Source organism: Solanum stenotomum, chromosome 1 (genome assembly GCF_019186545.1).
Source record: "Solanum stenotomum isolate F172 chromosome 1, ASM1918654v1, whole genome shotgun sequence".
NCBI lineage: Eukaryota > Viridiplantae > Streptophyta > Magnoliopsida > Solanales > Solanaceae > Solanum > Solanum stenotomum.
The window spans coordinates 25,761,310-25,784,538 of NC_064282.1; the positions used below are offsets into that span (position 1 = coordinate 25,761,310).

The 23,229-nt window shown below is 29.6% G+C and overlaps 3 protein-coding genes across 3 annotated transcripts in view; 1 reads left to right on the forward strand and 2 right to left on the reverse strand.

The window, feature by feature from the left end:
* Positions 1–23,229, forward strand: part of LOC125869835 (uncharacterized) — a 525,520-nt gene that overhangs the window by 114,012 nt on the left and 388,279 nt on the right. The gene's annotated exons all lie outside the window — the stretch shown is intronic.
* On the reverse strand, positions 2,535–4,007 carry LOC125869767 (probable aspartic proteinase GIP2). The gene has a single exon (XM_049550210.1). It carries the CDS (start codon positions 3,967–3,969, stop codon positions 2,656–2,658), a length of 1,314 nt encoding a protein of 437 aa, XP_049406167.1. The 5' UTR covers positions 3,970–4,007; the 3' UTR covers positions 2,535–2,655.
* Positions 16,259–17,807, reverse strand: LOC125869857 (probable aspartic proteinase GIP2). The gene has a single exon (XM_049550274.1). The coding sequence runs from the start codon at positions 17,686–17,688 to the stop codon at positions 16,438–16,440; it is 1,251 nt and encodes a 416-aa protein (XP_049406231.1). The 5' UTR covers positions 17,689–17,807; the 3' UTR covers positions 16,259–16,437.

The window sequence follows — 23,229 nt, forward strand, 5'->3', positions numbered from 1 at the left end:
GTTCAATAAGTATGATAGATAATAGTCAAAAAATAATAAATAAGGTATCACATTATCTACGCCTAACATATATTTTAGCTATTAGAAAAATTAAAGAATTCCTATCTTTTTCACAAAATATATCTATTGTATAATGGCTCTTCCCATCCAAGTCCATCTAATTTTTACATATATTTTTCAAATGTAGGTGCACTATTTTTTTAATTAATAACTCCAAAGCAGTAATTATCTTCTCATCAATTTCAATTGAGACGAATAATTTTTTTTTTCCAACTGAAATTGAAGATTGGGATGGAGAATTGTTAGGAGCTCCATTTTTTTGTCACCAACTAGTTCAACAACAATAATATATTAGTGTTATCACACAAATGAGTTTGATAATCAAAGAATCTCAATATTGGCCTGAGACAAAATTCTAAGAAGAGACCTCAAATATGTATACATAGTTATTATTTTTAATTATGGATAGTATTTTTTAATTCAAAAATCTTGATGAACATTAATACACTAAAAATATCATTGCAACAAGTGTTCTTGACAAACATCAATACACCTTAAGAAAATTATTAATATAAAGAAATATTTGTAAAGATTATGAAAACTTACCAGTTTAAGAGGAATTTTTTTGTGTTTGATTGAGAAAAGAGACGAAGAAAGTTTGTAGCTGTGAGAGGAAAAGTCATGCAAAGACTGGAAGAGGCGATACAATATTATTTTATAACTTATTAAATAAGTCTGAATGTTGTTAAGACTCTTCTACAGATCTGATCTGTTCAGACCTTTTCAGATTCATTAAGAGACTTTTTGAAAAAAGAAGCAAATGGACTTAATTGGCTGAATTTGAATCATTCAGATTCAGACCTAAAAACCAAGCAGACTTAATGGGCTGAATCTGAATGATTAAGATTCAGACCTCCATTAAGGGCAAACAAATGAGGCCTTAAAAGAAGGGGAATAAGTATACGTCACTGTTGACGTACTTGTTCCCTATAATTAGAATCGATTTAAAGGGTATTTTGGTCATTTAATAATTTTCACTTTAATTTTCTATTTTAATAAACTAAGATAAAGTCATTATTTTCATTCAATACTATTTTTATCATTAAATAACTACATAAAGTATTACTACCTATGTCCCAATTTATATGACTTACTTTCCTTTTAGTCAGTCCCAAAAATAATATTACATTTTTAAGTAGGGGTGTTCGTGGTTCGATTTGGATCGGTTATTGATTAAAACCAAAACCAAACCAATCTAGTCGGTTTTTTAAATTTCTAAAACCAAACCAAAAAAATAACCGTCGTTTGGTTATTGTCGGTTTGGTTTAGTTTGAAGTAATAATTTCTTTATGAGGAAGTACGTATCTCGATAGTCACAAACCCTAGTACATGAACAATCCACAAAAAGCTATTGTCGGGTCAATTAAGCAATTAAGTGATACTAGAGTTATCATTATACGAACAAAATGATTCAATTAAGAGAAAGTGTGACTATTTTATGTGAAGATTGATAGGTAAAGTTTAATGGATTTTAATGGACTTAGACTTAGGATTGTTATAGTTGGGTTTGAGAAAATGGTAGAGTAAAGACTTAAGTTAATTAAAATTTAACAAAATATTTATATTTTATTTATGAATAATATATAAATAACTATAAAATCTATATATCTAATTTATCGGTTCGATTTGATTATTTTTGCGGTTGTTTTTTAGTAAAACCAAAACCAAACCAAATAATATCGGTTTTCAAAAATTTAAAACCAAACCAAACCAATTATTGGGTTTTTTTTATCGGTTTGGTTCGAATTGCGGTTCGATTTGGTTTTTTAACCATAACCATAAACAACCCTATTTTTAAGTAACAATTTGACTTTAAAATATTCATTTTATCCTTAGTGAAATGATTTATAGCCACACAATTTTCTATCACTCATTTTAGGCCAAAATTTTTAAAAGTCTTCCTTCCTTTCTTAAAATTCGTGTCGGGTCAAAATACCTCACATAAAATAGAACAGAGACAGTAATAGCCAAATTTTAAATTTTAAAATATAATCAATAAAGTTAATTAATGAAATAAACTCCTAATAAAAATTGAGTGTCTTATAAAAATAAATAGTATCATTCTTTTTTAGTAAACAATTTTTGATAGTCAAATAAATTCAATTGACTGAAAAGAGATATAAAGAATAACTTAGTCAAATAGCATCTTATTGAATAGTTTTTTTAAAAAAGTGATTTATTACCATTATACGAGCAACTACAAGAAAATGATTTTGTCAAACACATATACGTTCATAAGATCTTTTAGGGAAATAATTGTTTTGGTCCCTATATTGTGATCTTATTATAATTTTAGTCCTTATAATATCAACTTCTCCCATTTAACCTTTAATTAAGCAAGGAGAATAATTTTGATCCTTTTACTTACTACAATTACAAATATAAATAGATATATCATTACCGTCAAGAGCAATTATGATATATATATATATATATATATATATATATGCATTATCCACACCCAAATTAAGGAATAGTTTTCAACGCACAAATCACAAGAAATCTTATAGATCCAATTATTACAAAGTGTCCAAAGACAAACTTTGAACATTATTAAAATTCAATACATTAATAAACAACTTAGGTTCACACTACCTAAGCAATTGAAGTGAAATTAAAATTGGCACATGTAGTTTGTCTGAAAAGGATTGAAGATGTGAATCCCAATCTTGATGCTGCATGATCAAATTGCAAAAGATTGTCTTCAATTGTATGTCCTCCAATCACAATTGAAGTCCTTGAGTTAACACCACCATCCAAAACTCCAAGGCACAATACATTTTCACTAACTTGTACCATTGAATTTGCTCCAAAAATAGTCCAAACAACATTCTCATTTTGTAAAACAAGATCAATTGATGGCACTGCTGGTCCAACTCTTGTACTTCCAATATTTCTTGAATCAAAACAAACCCTAAATGGTGCCACGGCTGCGACCCTAGTCACATTAGCAAGTTCCTTCACAAAGAAATTTGTAATAGCATTGTATAGTGAAGTCTCCAAGATTGTGTAAGGATTGACTGTGCTAATTTTTGTTCCACCAACACCTTGATTGTCAATTGACAACAAAGTTGTGTTTATTGGTACAACTTTTTGGTTAATCTTGATGGATTTTACACCAATAAAGTATTCAGAAGATGGTTGACCTGATGAAAAGGCTGAGGCTGTACTTACTGGATTTATAAAAAGTGGAGTGTATTGAAAGTCATTATTTGAGAATTCTCTATTAGGTAAGAAAAAATAAGGACCATCTCCAAAAAGTACAACACCTTTAGAGTTACTAGAAGTCAAACAAAGAGCAAATTTTCTAGGGAAACTAAATTCAGCTGAGAATTGAGAAGGAAGAGATATTCTTGTTCTTCCAAGACCAGCCATACCCTTAACACCACTAGCAAGACCTTGTAAAAGAAATGTAGCACCACAAACAAAAAGGAAATTTTTATCACTTACGCTCCTACCAGGATTTTTTCCATTAGATGATTGTACTGACACAATATCAGAAGCTAACTCTCCACTAGTAGCGGTTCGTGTAACCGTGTTGTCAGGAAGTAGACCACACGTGTTATTATTACAACCCGGTCTAGGTGGAGAAAAGCATTCTCCACAACCAGACGCTCCGCCCAATGAGCACTGGGCGGAGCGACATCGGGCCGGTTTATAAGAGGAAGAAACATAACCTTGGTCACAATCAACCCATAAAAATTGGCCACCAAGATCAAGAGTTAAACTTATAGGGACAAGAGGTGTTCTTTGTTGGATTTGTGTAAGGTATTGGAGAGTTGAAGCATCTTTTGTGACTGGGATAATTAGACTTTTGGGACGGAAAGAAGTTTGATTTTGAGCTATAGTTGAAGTAATGAAAAGAAGAGAACACAAAAGAATGGCATGTAAACAATAAGAAGAGGCCATGATTAATTTAATTATTTGTTGTGTGATGGTGTTGTAATAGAGGAAAATAATGGAGTTTATATAGTTTTGAAAAATACATAAAAAATAATGATAATGAATACGTGCAAACTTGGAGCGTTTATGACAATGAGTTTTATTTGCCAACTCAACAAAAAATCAAGAAACGTAGAGGCTTTGATTTTTGACTTTATATGCTTGATTTGACTTTAATTTGTCATTTTATTTAATTTTTTTATTTTTCTATGTTGTAATTGAAATTGAAATCTAGATATGCCTTACAAAAATCACACCGACATTATCTTTAAAAGTAATTGCCTGGATCTATCGTGCGTGTCAAAGATTATGTATGATATTAAAGTGGATTAACTAAACTAAGACGGGTATAGTTGATTCTCGCCGCTTGTTTCAAACTAAGACATATCATTATTATTATTGTAATTATTGAAGTTGTTCCAGATTTTAAAAAAGACACTTTAACTTTGCAATCGTCCTATTACCTGACTAAACAATTTTGAATAGATATTATTATGGGCAAATTATAGAAATCGCATACTTTTTTTTGAATAGATATTATTATGGGCAAATTATAGAAATCGCATACTTTTAAGGCAACATTATAATTTATCCCTTAAAAGTTTATAATTACAGAAATCCCTCATTTTTCCGCATCAGATTAGTGTATCAGCGCTTATATTATTGTATCCCACGCATCAGATTAATGTATCAGCGTTTATATTATTGTATCTCGCGCATCAGATTAATGTATCAGCGCTTATATTATTGTATCTCGCGCATGTATCAACACTTATATAGCTCTGATACATTAATTTGATGCGCGAGATACAATAATATAAGCGTTGATACATTAATCTGATGCACGAAAATGAGGGATTTTGGAGATTTGTAAAACTTATAGCGGATAATGGTAATAAGTAAACTAAAAGGTGGGATTTCTGTAATTTTTCCTATTATTATATCATTTTTTGTTCACCTGACATAGAGAGTGGTGTGCATTCTCCCAAAGAGAGTGAGCAACCTAAAATAACTAATATAATTTTATTTTTACAAATACTTTATTATAAAATATATTTTCTTATTATTTCAACTTTTTTTCCTTTTTATATTTTTCTCTTTCTTTTTCTTTCTTTCTCCAAAATTCATTGTCATCTCCATTGAAGCTTCTCACTTTCATTGTCACCATTTTTACACTTTCATTGTCACCATTTTTACCACAACTTCACCTTCCTTTTTTTACTACTATTAGTTTTACTCTCTTTAATTTTAAAACTTTAACTAAATATTTTCTTACATTTCGAACAGTTTGATAAACTCATTAGATTTCAAGATGATTAGAAAGTATCATATAGTTTTTTTTATCCGATTTCAATTAAATTCTTTCAATTTTCGGGGAATTCATTGATTCTTTTAAAATTATCATTTCTAATTTTGAATTTATATGAAATGAAATAGTTGATGATATCTTCAAAATTTTAAATTTTCTGAGAAAAATAATTAATTTTGTTATCAATAATTCAACAAAGTCTAAAAATAGTATGAACTCTATAAAGAATTTGACCGGAGAAGAAGAAGAAAAAGAAAAGAAAAAAAATGGGAGTGGGGTTCAACTTGACGTGGTGGGTGGGGTGAGGGTGGGAGGTGAAGAAAAAGAAAGAAAATGAAGGGATGAATCACTTGAAAGTTGGAGGTGGAAGATGAAGTGAAATTTAAGATGAAATCAAAATTAAAATAAGTCAAAAAGTAAAAGAGAGAGAGAAAAAAAAAAGATAAAGAAAAATTTTAAAATGAAAAAAAAATAATTTAATTAAATTAACATGTGTCATGTAATGATTGGTGTTACACACTTGCTTCTTAAAATATGAGACTGATCGAAAAATAATACTATAATATATGTTCAAATTTGTTTAGTGAAGTAATAGGACGATTGCAAAGTTAAGATATCTTTTTAAAAATTCTAAACAATTTCAGTGATGACTTTATGTCTTTACTCTTATTATTTTGTTGTATGCATCAACTAATAAGGACGGGTCTAGCTTGATGAAAGAGTTTAATTATGTATACCTCTCATTAAAATTTATACATTATGGAAATAGGAAAACTATTTTTTTCCATTATATATAAATTGTTATATCCATTATTATTCCTATTTTTTTTATTAAAGATATTTTTAAGTCATTGGTTTAAAATGTTTGATAATGTTCTTTATGTTTGTACATCGAAAAATTAATTTTTTAAGATGAGGAAGATGCTAAATGGTTATAATTTGAAAGAGGTGCTTCTGAGATATGCTTACTTTGAAGTTTGATTATTGCAATTAAAAAATAATCTTTTGACTATATTATCAAAGACGTGCGTAAAGTTTGAATTCTAAAATGACGAAGATATGTTTTCAAAATATATAAAAACAAAAATACTGTTCATCACTTGCTTAAAGTGGTGATAAATTAAAATTAGTTTGTGAAGTCATAATACATTTAATTTGTGTAAGTTTTGGTTGTTTATTGATTCGTTTATTTATTAATTCAGTTCGTTTCAGCTAGTTCAAGTGATTTATGAAAATTGTTATCAAAATATTCATATAAGATTCCAAAATTTTATAAAAGAACAAATAAAATAACTAGATCTTAGTAACAGTTGAGTGAATTAAGTTATCACCAACATTTTACACTGTTTAAACCCAATTCAGTTTTGCTCAAGTAACTTTTGAACGGATCAATAACCGCTTAACTATAATTTAACTTATTTTAATTTGTCCAAATTCAATTCAATCCAATTTATCTATCTGTATTGACTTGGCCTGATTTTCAAATGATATACTCTAATTAATTGGTAATTAATTGACAGACTGATTCTTTTTTTTAAATACAAATATATATTACTTTTCCAATACTTCATATTTTATTTATTTATTTATTTCTCAATACGTAATACGTGACGCTTATATAATGTGTTGTGATGAAACAAATCCCTTGATTTTAGCCTTCTGAATTTCTCCCCCATTCTATTGCTTTTTTTCAGTATATTTACTAACTTCCCGATGTGGTGTGGATAAAAATAAAGGTGTCTAAAGGAAAATAATATTCCAATGGCCGACAAGAATATTATTATTATACGGTGAAATGATTACCCTAACTCGAAAAATAGTTCATTAAATGACCAACAGGAAAAAAAGAAATGAATTTCTATGGTAATTTTGACATCCTCTTGTTGGGGTTCATGATTTGATTAAAAATTGAATTAAATTAATTAATTTTTATTTTATTGTAAGTTTGAGTTGGTTTGATTTTAAATTTTCTTAAAATGATAATATTTTGGTTTACTTTTATTATTTATACAAATTTCATATATTATAAAATTTGTATACATGCATGTATATACTAATTTTTATAAATAATATAAATATTTTGTTTACTTTTTATGAAAATATTATGTATCTCTAATAGGCTAATGAACTAATTTTTATAAATAATTATAAATATTTTGTATAGTTTCTTATGAAAAAATTATATATTTTTAATAGGTTAATGAACTTTACATCTCATAAATAAATAAATTCATGAATCCAAACTAATTTAGTTAAAACTATCAATAAGATTGCCTATAAAAAAATTGTTCGTATGATCAAAGTTTTTAGAGTTTAATATACTTTTTCACAATTCAAAAAAAGTATCGCCAGTATAGTCACCACACTCAAGATGAAGCTAGGTGGGATTTCGTGGATTCAGACAAATTCAATAACTTGATCATATATTTATACTAAAAAATTAAATAAATATATATGTATATTAACTTGTGAATTCCTAATAAAATTGATGATTTAGTGGTAAAGAAAGGGTCGTGAAAATATTTTCCACACTAGAGTTATAAGTTATGGTTTCAAACCCCACTTTCAACAAAAAATTAAGTTTCTCTTCCTAAAATAATATGTACACATGTTAGAACCCTCAAATTCTTAGTTCTGGGTCCACCCTAAAAATTTAATAACACAAATGAATNCAACATAAAATATGTTTTGAAAAAAAATACAAAAAATTCCACTGATTCTTGAAATTAATCTATCGTAAAAATACTATAAATCATGATAATTGACAACATAAAATATTTCAAAAATGTTGTATGTGGATAGTCTTATTATGCCTTAAATACCATCAAAGAAAGTACAGGTTTGTGATAAAAAAACTTATTTTTTTATCCACGCAAACAATCGCTTCAAAAACTCAATTATTAGCCCCAAAACATACCATTTATATTATTGGGCCCGTGCTAACATTATCAAGTATTTAACACAAAAGCCACTAAATTTTGAGATACTAACTAAAAAGTCACAGAATCAAAAAATGCTAAACTTCTCAATGGTATCTTTTTAAATTATTATTTTTTAACTCTAACAAATAAAAATTTGGAAAAATTACAGAAATTTCACCTTTTAATTTACTTATTACCATTATCCCTTATAAGTTTTACAAATCTCCAAAATCCCTCATTTTCGCGTATCAGATTAGTATATCAACGCTTATATTATTGTATCTCGCGCATCAGATTAATGTATAAGCGCTTATTATTGTATCTCGCGCATGTATCAACACTTATATTATTGTATCTCGCGCATCAGATTAATGTATCAGCGCTTATATTATTGTATCAATTTGAGGGATTTCTGTAATTATAAACTTTTAAGGGATATATTGTAATTTTGCTTTTAAAAGTATGTGATTTCTGTAATTTGCCCAAAAAATTTTAATTAAAAGTTCTGATTCGATTAGACCCAAAACCTAAATTCACGTGTAGAAAGTAAAATATTTTTTTAAAACAACGATCCTCTGTATCAATTTCTCTATGTCAGGGTGAACAAATATAGAGCTAATTGATACACAGTAGATCAATACATCTCCAACTCTACCTTCTATTTTACTCTCCAAATATAGAGTTTTCTATTTTTTCAGACAACCAACTCTAACCCAATTCTCTATTTTACATTTTTACTCTCTAAAAAGAAATCTTTTTTTCTCTCCTCAATATTATATTATTATTTCTATCTCATTTTTATTTCTTCTTTCATAATATAAATCATTTCTTCTTTTTGCAAATAATAATCTATATAATCTTCGTATAATATAAATATTGTTCTTTTCAAACTTTTCATTAAATATAAAATCATATTTTATTCTAAATTTCTAAATAAAATAAATTACAACAAATATTATGTATAATACATACTAACAAACAATTCAAATAAAAGTGAAATCATTGACGAAATACAATTACATAATAAATAATGCATTATCGTAAAAATTAATTTTAAATTTTACATAAATACTCGACTTTCAAGACTATTATGTTGCTCCCATAATGCTCTATTAATTCATTACGGAGTTCAAAATGAGTAATTTTTTGTCCATATTTTTTTTATGTGTAGCAAAAAATTGTTTAAATTAACAATTTCATCTTGTATCCAATAATTTCATGTACTAATTTACTTTCGCAAAAAGTATTTTCATGCTCATTAAAAAGTGTAGTTTAATAATTTATCACTATAACATAAAAGTAGATTGCTTGAATTATCATGTAGATTTTGTGTATTCTTCGTAGTGAAAAATAATTATAATTTAAAATTAAATATTTAAAGTGACAATTTCTTTTAAAAAAATTTGTTAATTCGTGATGAAAATAGTATACTTATCAATATTATGTTTTTTTAGATGTTATATTACTTAGAAAATAATTCAACTATTAAATACTTAATTAATAGTCTCATATAATATAAATAATATTAAAATAATTTGAAATTACATATTTAAAGTGATTTTTTAACAAATAAAATAGAAAATTATTAATTCGGATAAAAATAGTAACTTGTCAATAATATGATTTTAGATGTTATATAGAAAATTAATTACAAATAATAAAGACTTAATTAATGATACAATAGAAATAATATTAAAACTAATCAAAAAGTGTAATAGAGAGGTGAATAATAGTTCTCCAAATTTGGAGAACTACTATTCACCTCTCTATAAATGGAGGATAGAGAGTAATATGGAGGGAGTTGGTGTAACAAACCAAAATCCTCACTATATTAATAAGAGCACTGGAACACTATTATAACTTTAAGATTCTAATTGCAATAATCAAACTACCGAATAACAATGAAAATATTGAAATAAGAAGTAACTAAAAATAGAGATAAAAATGGAGATGAGAAACTTAGACTCAAGAAGAAGAGGAGACGACAAACATTTTCTTCAATATGCCTAAACCCTCCTTTCAAACTTATTCTTCCTTTTAACCAAATGCTAATCGGGCCTCGATCCCAAATAAAACACTCCAACATTTTACTTGGCCCAATCTCATTCACCACTTCTAACTCATAGGCCTTTATAAAGCTAGCTTAGTTCACAACAATACATCCACCCCCAAAAAGAACCTTGTCCTCAAGGTTCGAGTCGGAAAATGTCATCTGGAAACTTGGAGTATAATGAGCTTGGCTAGAGAAGGCAAAACCATGTAGGAATAACATCATAATTTGGTTGGCAGCTTGGAGTAGTCTAGACATTGTTGCATAATTCTTGCTTACCTTTGGAATAACATGGCAAGAAAGTTTAATAATGTGTGATGTGTCTAAAAGAACAATGCACCAAAAGATCTCACCCAAATTTATAGAAGCACTCGCACTTATAGAAGCAATGCTAACAGCAACATAAGGGATCTTTATCATACTTTTTAACAGCAAACAACATATACAACTAACAGTGGCTGCAATGCCCTTCTTATTCCATTCTTCATTAATATCAATTCCTTTACTAATAGCTGAAATATTCACCTTGAAGCATCGATGAATAGTGTTAGAAACTCGCATTCCACCAAACCTCTCCATTGGAACTGATATCAACCAATTACAATCACACTCTTTCTGATTTACAGTAAAATTCTTCGACATTATCAATTGGAGTTCAGGTATAACCTTCCCGACAATCACACACTTGTTCAAGAGGATTACAAAAACTAATGTCGTACCTAAGCCATGAGGTAATCTTTGATGTGCAACCCATTCTACCGTCTCAAGGACCCCATAAATGTTACCTGTCGAAGGGTGCTCAACCTGAAACTTTACCTTATATCCATTCCTTAATACTATACTTTGAACTCCAGTAACATGGTAGCAAGCACAATTATATAGTGAAGATGCAAAACTAATGTGTGCTTGAAATTGGCTGCCAAAACCTCATGTTTTATATCATAGTAATACTCATGTAAGACTAGTGTATATGCAGTTGACAGACAGGTGAACAAAATGCAGTTATAGACAATGAAGCACTCATTAGACAAGTAGGAGTTTACACACCGTGATTGTCCAGGATCCCACACTCTACTCATTGAGTTTGAATAGGCAATTAGGAAAAACCTGACAATACACCCTAGTAATAACATTTCCTTCGTGTTGTATATTGTATAAGTTGTTAGATCCCTGAACTCGAAACGTATTCCTGGATCCCAGAAACAAGGATCCATTGCCCTCGCTGGAATGGTTACAGTCAGGAAATTAGCAGCAGGAGAAAATGGAAATGGACTCAACTTATGTTGACCGTCGAATTCCTCAATAGATTTTTCATTGTCAGCTTCAAGATATACGTCAACATAATGCATCACACTTGTTGGAATGGAAACCTCATTCTCTAGAAAAAAGTTATCAAGACTTAGAGCTTCAACAAACTTTTTCCCTTGAAAAGATATTGTTTACTTTTGTTAATCAATGGGTCACTATCTACTTGGTCGCGTATCACAGTAAGTGTAGAGTGTAGCAATGCACTGGAAGAAATCGTGCTTGACCTAGTCATCCAACCCAAAAAAATGACACTCTGTAGAGACAAAGCCAGACTGTCGCATATTCTGTGCGCACCTATACCAAACGACAAGAATATCGGAAGATTGCACTCCTGCCCAGTATCAACCCAATTGCATTTGGGTATGCGAAAGTCAAGGAAAAACAACACTTCAACTTGGTCACCCCAGCGAAATTGTTCAAGAGAATTATGCTAATAGGGAACTGTGCGAAGCCATATAATATCAGCAAATGGATAGTCAACTTCAACAAGTCGAGAATTGCATTCGATATCACAGTACCTTGGCAAGCAAAAACAACCAACAAACCAGATGTATGCAGTGACGGAGACTTTTCAAACAATGCTACATTATCGTGTGAATTTTCCTCCTCACCACTATTAGATCCGTCTGTATCATGCAACTCTGTAAGAGGTAACTTCATTTCTTTGTTGAAGCTATCATTGTACACTGGGGTTGTTTGGTACAAAGATGCATAACGCAGGGATTACTAACGCATGTATTAGTAATGCAAGGATTAGTAACGCAGGGTTTAGTAATGCAGAGATTGATTTTTATCAAGTGTTTGGTTCATTGATTCCAACCTAATTTTATGTTTGGTTTAAGACTCTAGAAAAAACTTCTTTCCTATTATACCCTTGAGTTATTATGAGATTTTCTATTTCAATTAACTAGTCAAGTTAAGTACTAAAATATATAAAAAAATATTATTAATTTTGACGTGTGATGTGCCACTATCCTTGTTAGCACGATATATTTCTAATTTTTTGTTGGTCAAATATACTTTAAACTTAACATAAATTTAAGGCTACTTAAATTGTTCAACTAGACGAAACTTATTTTTTTTTTAAAAAAGAAAACAAATAGTTCATGTGGTCAATAGACGTACTACATTAAAAAAATATTGGAAAAAAAAATCAACCCAATATAGATTAGTTTGTGAAATCATCAAATTACATGAAATGAATTTGGAGAGTTTAAAAGAATATTTATAACTATTCTAATATAAATAAAAAAGAACATTAAATTACATAAGAAATTTAGGAAAAAAGATTTGGGGATAATTTAGTCATTTAGGGGTCTTATCCAAGGATTGTTAAACCTGGATTAGTTATCCCTCCCTTTTCTAGGGATAAAATAAGACCTTGTATGAGGTATAACTAATCCATGGATTAAGTTAACTAAAGTAACCAAACAATGTTTTTGTTGGATTAAAATTTAATCCATGGACTATTTTGATTAATACCTCCTACCAAACGGGTCCTTAGTCTACTATAGTTACAGAATGTTCAACCTCATGGACAATAGCTTTCAGATCATGAATGTTGGAACTCACTGTTGTGTGGGAAATTTGTCGAACACCTGATCTTCGGTAATGAAAGAAGGTTCATGTACCAAATTGGCTTTTACTGAGTTTGCATTCCCAATTAATGGAGTCTCAATTTCTTAAAATGGTTCAACTTCAACATCATTTTTAGTAATCAATGCAACAGACTCTACAAATTTGTAGTTCACTGGCAATTTATCGAACACATGGTACGTCTGTAAGCTTCCAGTGTCATAGGCTGAGGCAGGGGACTGTAGAGAATTAGCTAGACGCCCCAACACTTCTCTGTTGGTTTGTTGTCGAAAACGCTGGGCGAATCTATCCTTTGAAATGCTTCCAATCGAAAAATAGCTTGTTGCGAAACAACCAATTGAACTAGATTAGAGCTTCACCATTAAGATAGAATGAATGAAGAGGTAACCAATACTCCTCGTCAAAGCCAAGGAAGGTGAAGCACTGCTCCGCCCGATAAAGCCAGCCCTCTGGACTGCCAGTGCCACAAAATCGATCCAATATCACCACTTTCATTAGACTACGTCAATGAAAGCACCAATGTAACAAACCAAAATCCTCACTATATTAATAAGAGCACTGGAACACTATTATAACTTTAAGATTCTAATTGCAATAGCCAAACTATCGAATAACAATAGATAACAATGGAAATATTGAAATAACAAGTAACTAAAGAAAGAGATAAGAATGGAGATGAGAAACTTAAACTCTAAAAGAAGAGGAAATGACAAACATTTTCTTCAATATGCATAAACCCTCCTTCCAAACTCATTCTTCCTTTTAACCAAATGTTAATCGGGCTTGGATCCCAAATAAAACACTCCAACATTTTACTTGGCCCAATCTCATTCACGACTTCTAACTCATAGGCCTTTATAGAGCTAGCTTGGTTCACAACAGTTGGAGAACCCATTCTCTATTTTACTCTCTAAATATAGAAAATAGAGAGTAAAATACAGATGAGTTGGAGATGATCTAAGTGAACAAATATAAAACGAAACAAATAAAATTTGAACTCTCAATTGGAATGCCAATCTAGGAGACTAGAATCAGATAAAAGCCCAACACTTTTGGTGTCCAACAAGAAGCAAGATTGTCCATTCAACCTACTATATCCCACACAATTTCCAAAGAGAATTTTACTTTGATAATCGAAATTATAATCATAATTATTAAAAATATTTGCACTTAATTACGTCAAATAATAATATTTGATCAGTTATAGCATATTAATATATATATTTTTTTAAAAGTGAATACCTTCTTTATTTTAGCTAAAGTTAAATGAGTATAACTGACCCCAAAATAAGATAAGTACCCCTCAGGTATGTTATCACTTTCATTTCCATTCTTCTGCCATTTTCAAAAACCTGATTCACTCTCTAATGATTTTATCTTACGTAGATAAGTTGATTAAAAAACATGATACTAATAAGCCACAAAATCTGATGTATGTAATTAATTAAAGGAAGAGACATAATATTTTCATTAACTTATCTACGTAATGGATACTGTGCAAAAACATCCAACATATGCATCAGAAGTGTCTAATAAAAGCACTTTATCACGTGTTTAATTGAAACAATCCAGAATTGAAGTGTCTAAATGAATTTTCTAAGAAATTTAAGGAGTTATCATGTATTCATCCTTTACAATATGTTATCGGGGGTATGTAATTGACTAATTGTGTATCTTATGTGTCACTGGACATACAGTGCAACATACAAATGATGTTACACATGTGTTTTGTAATACTCCTGAACATTAATCTGGAATTGCAAAGACATATTCAGGATTTTGAGATGATAGGTGCACTATTAAAAAAATGTTGGTTTAAGATATAAATTTGATCGGTTCGACATTTAGGTTTTTACTACTGAAAATCGTTAAAATTTTAATATTATATATATATATATATATAAAATGTCAAAAGTTCTACCAATTACCATTTAGAGAAGTGTTATCTAATTTTAGAAAGAAAAATAAAACAAGATAAATATAAAATTCAAATTTCTAACCTCACGTCTAGAGGTGCACCCAATCATTATCGCATTATGTGATACTCCGAGTGTGAGTTCACACATCTATATTTTATTTTATTTTTTACACAGTAACACTACTGTATATGATATCGGGAGGGAAGCATGGGTTCACGTGAACCCGNGTGTTTTGTAATACTCCTGAACATTAATCTGAAATTGCAAAGGCATATTCAGGATTTTGAGATGATAGATGCACTATTACAAAAATGTTGGTCTAAGATATAAATTTGATCGGTTTGACATTTAGGTTTTCACTAATGAAAATCGTTAAAATTTTAATATTACATATATATATATATATATATATATATATATAAAATTAATTAATTAAAATGTCAAAAGTTCTACCAATTACCACTTAGAGAAGTGTTATCTAATTTTAGAAAGAAAAATAATTCAAATTTCTAACCTCACGTATAGAGGTGCACCCAATCATTATCACATTATGTGATACTCCAATTGTTGGTTCACACATCTATATTTTATTTTATTTTTTAAACTATAACACTACTGTATATGATATCAGGAGGGAAGCATGGGTTCACGTGAACCCGATGATCCCCCTTGGATACACCTTTGTGGAATTGTGTTTGGAAAATGAGGAGTACACGATTATAACCCCTTTCACACTCATGTCACGTCGAGGTACTGCAGAAAAAAAAAACATTCGATCCAATTTATCGTAATCATTAGTTAACATATTGGTTAACCACATTCTGAAACACGAAAAAAATTATTGACTCATCAAATTAACTGCTGAGCCATGGAAAAAATTCAACAAAAGACAAACAAATCCACTATCCGTTTTATGTCAAAGCAATACGTGGAATAACTCTCAATATAACAGTAAAAGCAAGTTGTGTAGGTGAATCGACTCATCAAGTTTAACTTGTTAAACTAAGTTAAGTGCAAAAATTTAAGAGTGATTTATACATTGTCTCTATATAAATTATCTTTACTAGAATAGATGGAGTACTACAAAACAATACATCAAATTAATAGCAAAGGAACATAGTGAAAATTAGAATAAGAACATAGTAAAAATCAGTTCTTACATATCAAAACTTTCTCACAACTCAAAAAGTGAGTCAAGAAACACTATCTCACAATAAACTAATACTCCTCTAATATTCTAAGATTGGCCAAGTTATGATGATCTATAAGAGCCAATACAAGTTCTTAACATAACTATACAAAGGGGAATTGTCTTTGGTTTAAGGATTCATGTCAAGTATCAAAAACTGAAGAATCCTTTGTGAACATGAAGTCAGAACAACTTGTTTCCACCATTGCCAATGAAGAAGTAAATCCAAGCATAGAAGTTCCCAAATTAAACTCCAAAAGATTATCCTCCAACTGGTGACCCCCTATAACAATTGATGCCTTTTGGTTAACCCCTCCATCCAAGAATCCCAAACACATCACTTCATCACTTACTTTCACCATTGAATTACTCTCATATATCCTCCACTTAACCATCTCACTTTGCAACACAAGATCAATACTTGGCACATTTAGCCCCTCTACTTTTGTGCTAAAGCAAAGCCCAAATGGTGCTATAGGTTCTACCTTAGTCAATCCCATGGAAAAACCAAATATTTCATAAGATTCCACAAATGTCTTGTAAATTGAGGTCTTCATAGTTGTAAAAGGGGAAATTGTACTAATCTTTGTTCCTCCATGACCTTCTCCATCCATTGTAAGCAAAGATGTGTTCAAAGATAGTTTATTTCCATTAATTTTGAGGGATTTGACATTTATGTAATACTCTTCTAAAACCCCATCTCTAGATGAAATCAGAGGTGTATAAAGCATGGATCTTGAAACATCATGACTCAAAAGTGACAAATAAGGACTTTCACCAGAAATTATAGCACCATTTGAAGAAGACAAACAAATAGCAAATTTCCTTTGAAAACCAAATGTATCAGACAACTGAGATGGCAATGCAATTCTTGAATTTCCAAGCCCTAACATACCTTTAGCACCTCTAGCAAGTCCTTGTAACAGAGTAGATGATGTACAAGAAAACAGGAATTGATGAATTGAAGCTACTGAACCTGTTTTCAACTCATCTATAAACTCCACAGCAAACATATCCTCTGCTAATTCCCCTGTTGCAGCTAATCTTGTAAAGGGGTTTTCTGATTTCAAACCACAGATCTTGTTGTCATTAGTACAGCCATTAGGCTTAGCCATGGAACATTTGAGTGAATTACAGGGTACAAGTTTTTGACTTGAAGAATCAGAAGTCAAGCCACAATCAGCCCATAGAAACGAACCTCCAAGATTTACAACTAATTTGATGGGAGCAAGATGATTAGCACCCATGTAGAGTTGAGTAACATATTGAAAAGTAGATGGATCTTTGTTTACAGGGAGAATGATGGCTTTTGGTAAAAAGGGTCCATGAGAAACAGAGAAAGAAATCAAGAAAAAGAAGGGGAAGAGAGGAAGGAATTGAACAAGTGAAGCCATTTTTTTTTTTTTAGTTTGTAGAAACAGTGTGGAGAGAAAAACCCTATAAAAACATGTGCTGTTTTGGCTGTGAGATGCTGCGGAGAGGCGCCACAGTTGGTGTGGAAGGTAAATAATGGTTGTTAAAAAAATGCGTGGATAAGGCCTAAGGAAAAATGTTAAATGTCATTTTCTTTGCTGACTAGGTTACACGGTTTAATATCACGATAAGTTTGTATATATTTTAACTAATTTCACGAGATATTTATCACTTTTTATGAAGAATAAATAATTCTATTTGTCAAAACTAGGACAGATGTGAAAAAAGTTCCCTTTTGTCTATGTTAAGATTTGAACCTGAAAATTGATTTTGAAAGAAAATTTTTTATTTATAAACTCAAATGTTCTAGAATCTTAATTCAAGTTTTCTTTATTTTGTATGTTTCTGTATTTTCTAAAGCTGGAAAGAACTACCAACATCCTTATTTATAAAAAGTAAAAAATCAAATAAAACTAGGACTAAAAACCTAATTAGGATAAACAATTCCTAACAACTTAGGAATTCTATTCTAATTTTGAATTACTATTTCAACTGTTTTCAACCACTTCATTGATCAATTGGCCAAACAGTTATACTTTTTTGCAATCCTCCACCATGAAAAAAGGACAGAAATGTCATTTTTTTTTATTGTCCAGGCATGGTCAATTTTTTAAAAGTTTTTTTACAAGTGTTTGTTTATTGTGGTCAATTAAAAGCAAAGTCTTTTAAAAAGATTTTGGCATGTGAAACAGCGACTTTTTTTTCCAATTAGTTATTGGAAATGCATATGTGGGAAGGGAGTATATCCAAATTCCAAAAGCATATCCAATTGCTGGGGAGATGTAAGTTTTGTTCTTATCACTTATGTACACCTCATTTTGATTATCTAAAATATATACTTTTCCTTTATAAGAATATGCTCACACCTTTCCATATTATTTAATACTCAACTTTATCATTAATTAAGAGATAATAGTAATAATAATGCCAAAAAAGAGATTAAAAAGTTATGTTAAATATCTGTCATGTGAATTAAATGGCTGAATATTATAATATTATTATTATTATCCGAATAAAAAAAAAATAGAGCAGTTTGGTTACTGCGGAGGAGGTGTCTAGTCAGCAATAACAAGTCTACTTTTTTATTTCAGTTTTTGGTCAGTAAAAGAGATAAATTATTTTCAATGCTTCCTACTTTTATTTTAGTATATTAAATTATTGAAACATACCTTACTAAGAAAAGAATAATAAGGAAAAAATAAAATAAGGGCCAATATAAAGGGTGTGTTTACTGTTTAGTGTGGCAGAGTAAGCTTTTTCAAAGAATTTGATTTCTTATTACCAAATGGTTAATAATTTTGGAATTTTTTTTTATTAAAAAAAGAAAATAAGTATATTAAAAATGAAAATAAAATAAAATAACTTCACTATTGAAAGTTGAAAAATAAAACTTATATAGGTGGTTTACGACTTTACGTTAGTAATCTTCCTCTTCTCTTTATCTTTCAATACACTTTATCTTCTCACATTCCACCAATTTCACTCTACCCTTAGAGTGCTTAAATAAAGTACTTAAATAAATATTTTTAAAAATAATTTTCTTTTATTTATCATATATCAATAAATAAGTAAAACCTGCATATTTTTTTAAAAAATAAATAAAGTCAATATACCCAATAATTAATGCATTAATATATGGTAAGGGATTGAATATGTCTAAAGAATAAACATCCAATTGCACAAAGTTTTTCAAATAGCCCATCGATTGAAGATGATTCATTGGGCAAGAACTTCGACCATTGATTCTTTGGAAAATTAAGTAGTGCAAGTGGAAGTTGGCTATTGTTTTGATTGACTAATTGGGTGTAATGTTCTATTGTGATTTTTTTTTTTTATGAAAAAAATTTATTTTCGAAGTAAAAACTAATATTAAAAATTAGAGTTGATTTGGACACAAATACATACTGAAATTATTATTATTATTATTATTATTATTTGGATGGAAAATACTTTTTTTTTTTTCCTAACTTTTAAAAATTCTAGAATTTAACTTTAAATTAAATTTCAAAAATTTATAGTTAAATCTATTTTAGAGAGCTTAATTATAAAAAAATTCATGATCAAACAAGTCGGGTAGGTGACTTATCTTCTTCCACGTCATAAGTTGTCCTACTCTTTTCTCTAGTCTTCTTGCTATCCACACAATGTGATCATCTTATATATATTTAGAAGACCATATTATTTTAAAAAAAATCTAATAATATATTTTGGTCTTATCACTTATCACTGCCTCATTTTATTTATTTTTTTTATGACAAGGAAAATCCGCAGCCGCTATTCTTTGGATGCACACAGGGTAAAATCCCCGCTATTATGCGATAGCTTGCAAATCACATAAGAGAAATAACCCGTACTAGGCAAGCCCAATGCGACGAGTATTCATTATTTTTGGATTTCTCATGCATTTTTATTTTAGAGTTGAGAACAGATAACAGTTTTATGTCTAAATTGTAACACGTGTTTTTTTCGAAATATACACAGAGTTCAATAAAGTATACTAGCTCCATCAAAGTCTAAAGGGCTGGTAACGTGAATTTGGAATTCAAATTTAAAATTTGTGTTTGTTTATGTATTTGAACAAAACTAGAGGTAGAAATTTCAGTTTTGAATTTGTAATTTTATTATTAATTTTTAAAAATAAAACTGATCTTGTATGGCAAAGATACCATGAAATTGTCACAGAACAAAAAGGAGGAAAAATTAAAAATAGAAATTGGCGTTCAAATGTATCACATTATGAATCTGGTCCATTAGTCTGTTACGATACATAATGAACCTGGTTCTTGAGTTGGTTACGATTCACATCATTAGTTAGTTATTTTGTGATGAACTGATATAGCAGTTTGTTAGAATTCTAAGAATTCAATTAGAAGATATTTTGTAGATTGGGGCTATAAATAGCATCACATTCTCTTTTAGGGTTGAATGTGTTAGAAAAATAATAGGAAATATAATTGAAGAATTAATTCAACCTCAGTGTAACAGTCTGCACTATAGAGTTTGTCGCTTTGCCACTGTTATTTCATGCATTTAACAACTTCTCAACTTCTCACATAACAGAATGTAGTACCACTTGAATCAAGGCTCTAAAAAGAAGGCTTATAATCGTGCTTTAGCAACACAAAGTAACTTGTTATTACTTGTTGATCTTGTATTGTTAGAGTGTATACCAACTCAAAGTTGGGTTTCCATCACTTGTGTTTTGTTTAAGAATTTTAGCCTTATTCATTCAAACCTTTATTATACTATATCTTTTGAAACTAAATTTTACAAGATGAATATTAATCATGAACAAATCTTTGATATAGGCATATCACATATATCATTATTATCTCAACAGCTTAGAATGGTTGCATCAGTTGTGACCACAACATTTTAAAATCATATTTTTTCAACCATTTCATTTCTTTTAAAGCATTTATATGCTAAATATATTCCTATTCCACTATGGAATTCAAGTCTATTTTGATGCAAAACTTATGACACCTTCATACATGTTAAAAACCAACCTATATGGATTTTATCATTTTTATTAGAAGATTTACTATTTATAGACCAACACACCAATTCATTTATGTATGAATGGTCATGTCTATACAAAAATTATCTTACACTAGATTCATGAAAAGACATAAAATTTCAAGTGACACTACTTCATGAAATTACATAATATTTCTTCGAAGGCTTATAGCCTCATTATCATAACACTAGCAATTTAATCAACTAGTTATCGCTAAAATTATCAAATTATAAATATAACTATCATGTCAAATACATCAAAAATATATCTTATAGGTGTTGAACAAATAATTTATATCTTAAACTTCGTCAAATATTATTGACTATTAATCATAATTCAAACACTCCCACACTTTAAATGATTCAAATGTCCTTTTTATAACTTGTGTGGACATCTAATTATCATCAACATATCATGTTGTCAAATTTATAGTGTTTCAATAATATAAGTCATGAGTATTTAATAAGAAGACAAAGTCTTCAACCTTTAATGAACACAAAATGATCTAATAAATATTTATCATTACTCTAAATTTCAAATTATTCTAATAACTTTCAAATATAGATATTATCCATCAAAATAAAGAAATTCATATACATCATCTAATAACTTGAAAACAAACTTCACATGGTCTTTATGCAACACAATATGTCATAATAATTTGCTTTGTCCCAAATAACAAATTTATAATAAGCAAACCAAAATTGTTATTCCTAAACTTATTTAAAATTCATTTCAAGATCATCACAAGAGAATTAGTTATACTAATATTTATGAAAATAATTTCTCAAAAATTTTGAAGGATGAAATTTATAATTAAATAATAAGCAAAATTAAGAAAATAGAACCAGATATCTAGTGATCAATATCAAACAACTGCAACCAGTCATAAATTTCCTTAATGAGACTGTGCATTCAGAGACACTCTTGTACAACATGTTTAGTATTTGCTTGTCCCTTTGTCAAAAAAACATTATTAGCCTCATGACTGATTGCGGTTGTCTGATTTTAATCACTAGATATGTTATTGAGTGAATTAGAAACTATTGTTGTTATTGGAAATTTCCTATTAATGATGAAAACTCAACTTGGTTCTCAAGTTAAGATAATAAGATCTAATAATGACACAGAATTCATTAACACTAAATATAAAGAGTTGTTTCATAAGTTATGAATATTGCATCAAAATAGTTGTCCTCACAGTACACCACAACAAAAATAGTGTGGTGGAGAGGAACTACAAACACATTCTTAATGTAGCCAGAGCCATCAGATTCTAATCCCAAATGCCTATTAAATACTAGGGATATTGCATCAACGGAACAGTTTACTTGATAAATCGATTACCTTCATTATCCATTGCTAACAAAAGTCCTTATGACAAACAACCAACCTTGTCTCATTTGAGATTCATAGGTTGTCTTTGTTATGCATCTGCATTACCAAAGAATGACAAGTTTTCAAAATTTTCTACTGTCCTTATGGGGTACTCAGAGTTGCAAAAGAGATATACTTATTGTTGGTTATTAAAATAAAAAAGATCTTTGTGAATAGGGATGTGATCTTCAAGGAAGAGTGTTTTCCATTTGCTCGATTGATGCCAAACACACATGCTTTCTCAACTCTCTTTAGATCTCCTTTGGAACACGTTGATCATCTGATGCAAAGTGGTGAACTAGCTGATGAAGTTCCTAATGAACTTGTTTGTGAGGATGCAATGTTGCCTCATTCACCTAATGAGGAGCCTCAAGAAAGTTTAGTAACACTTGAAGTCACATCACCTCATATGAAAGTTAGTCATATGGTGTTGCCTTTCATATAGATCCTTCTGTGAGAAGAACCACAAGGATCATTCAACAACCTAAGGCTATGCTGCTGCTACTAGTCATAAACAAAACAACACTAGACATCCCCTGACCAATTGTCTATTCTATGACAATGT

Excerpts from the sequence above, each read along its gene's own strand:
- LOC125869857 (XM_049550274.1), bottom strand. The coding sequence starts at position 17,688 with ATGGCTTCACTTGTTCAATTCCTTCCTCTCTTCCCCTTCTTTTTCTTG.
- LOC125869767 (XM_049550210.1), bottom strand. The coding sequence starts at position 3,969 with ATGGCCTCTTCTTATTGTTTACATGCCATTCTTTTGTGTTCTCTTCTT.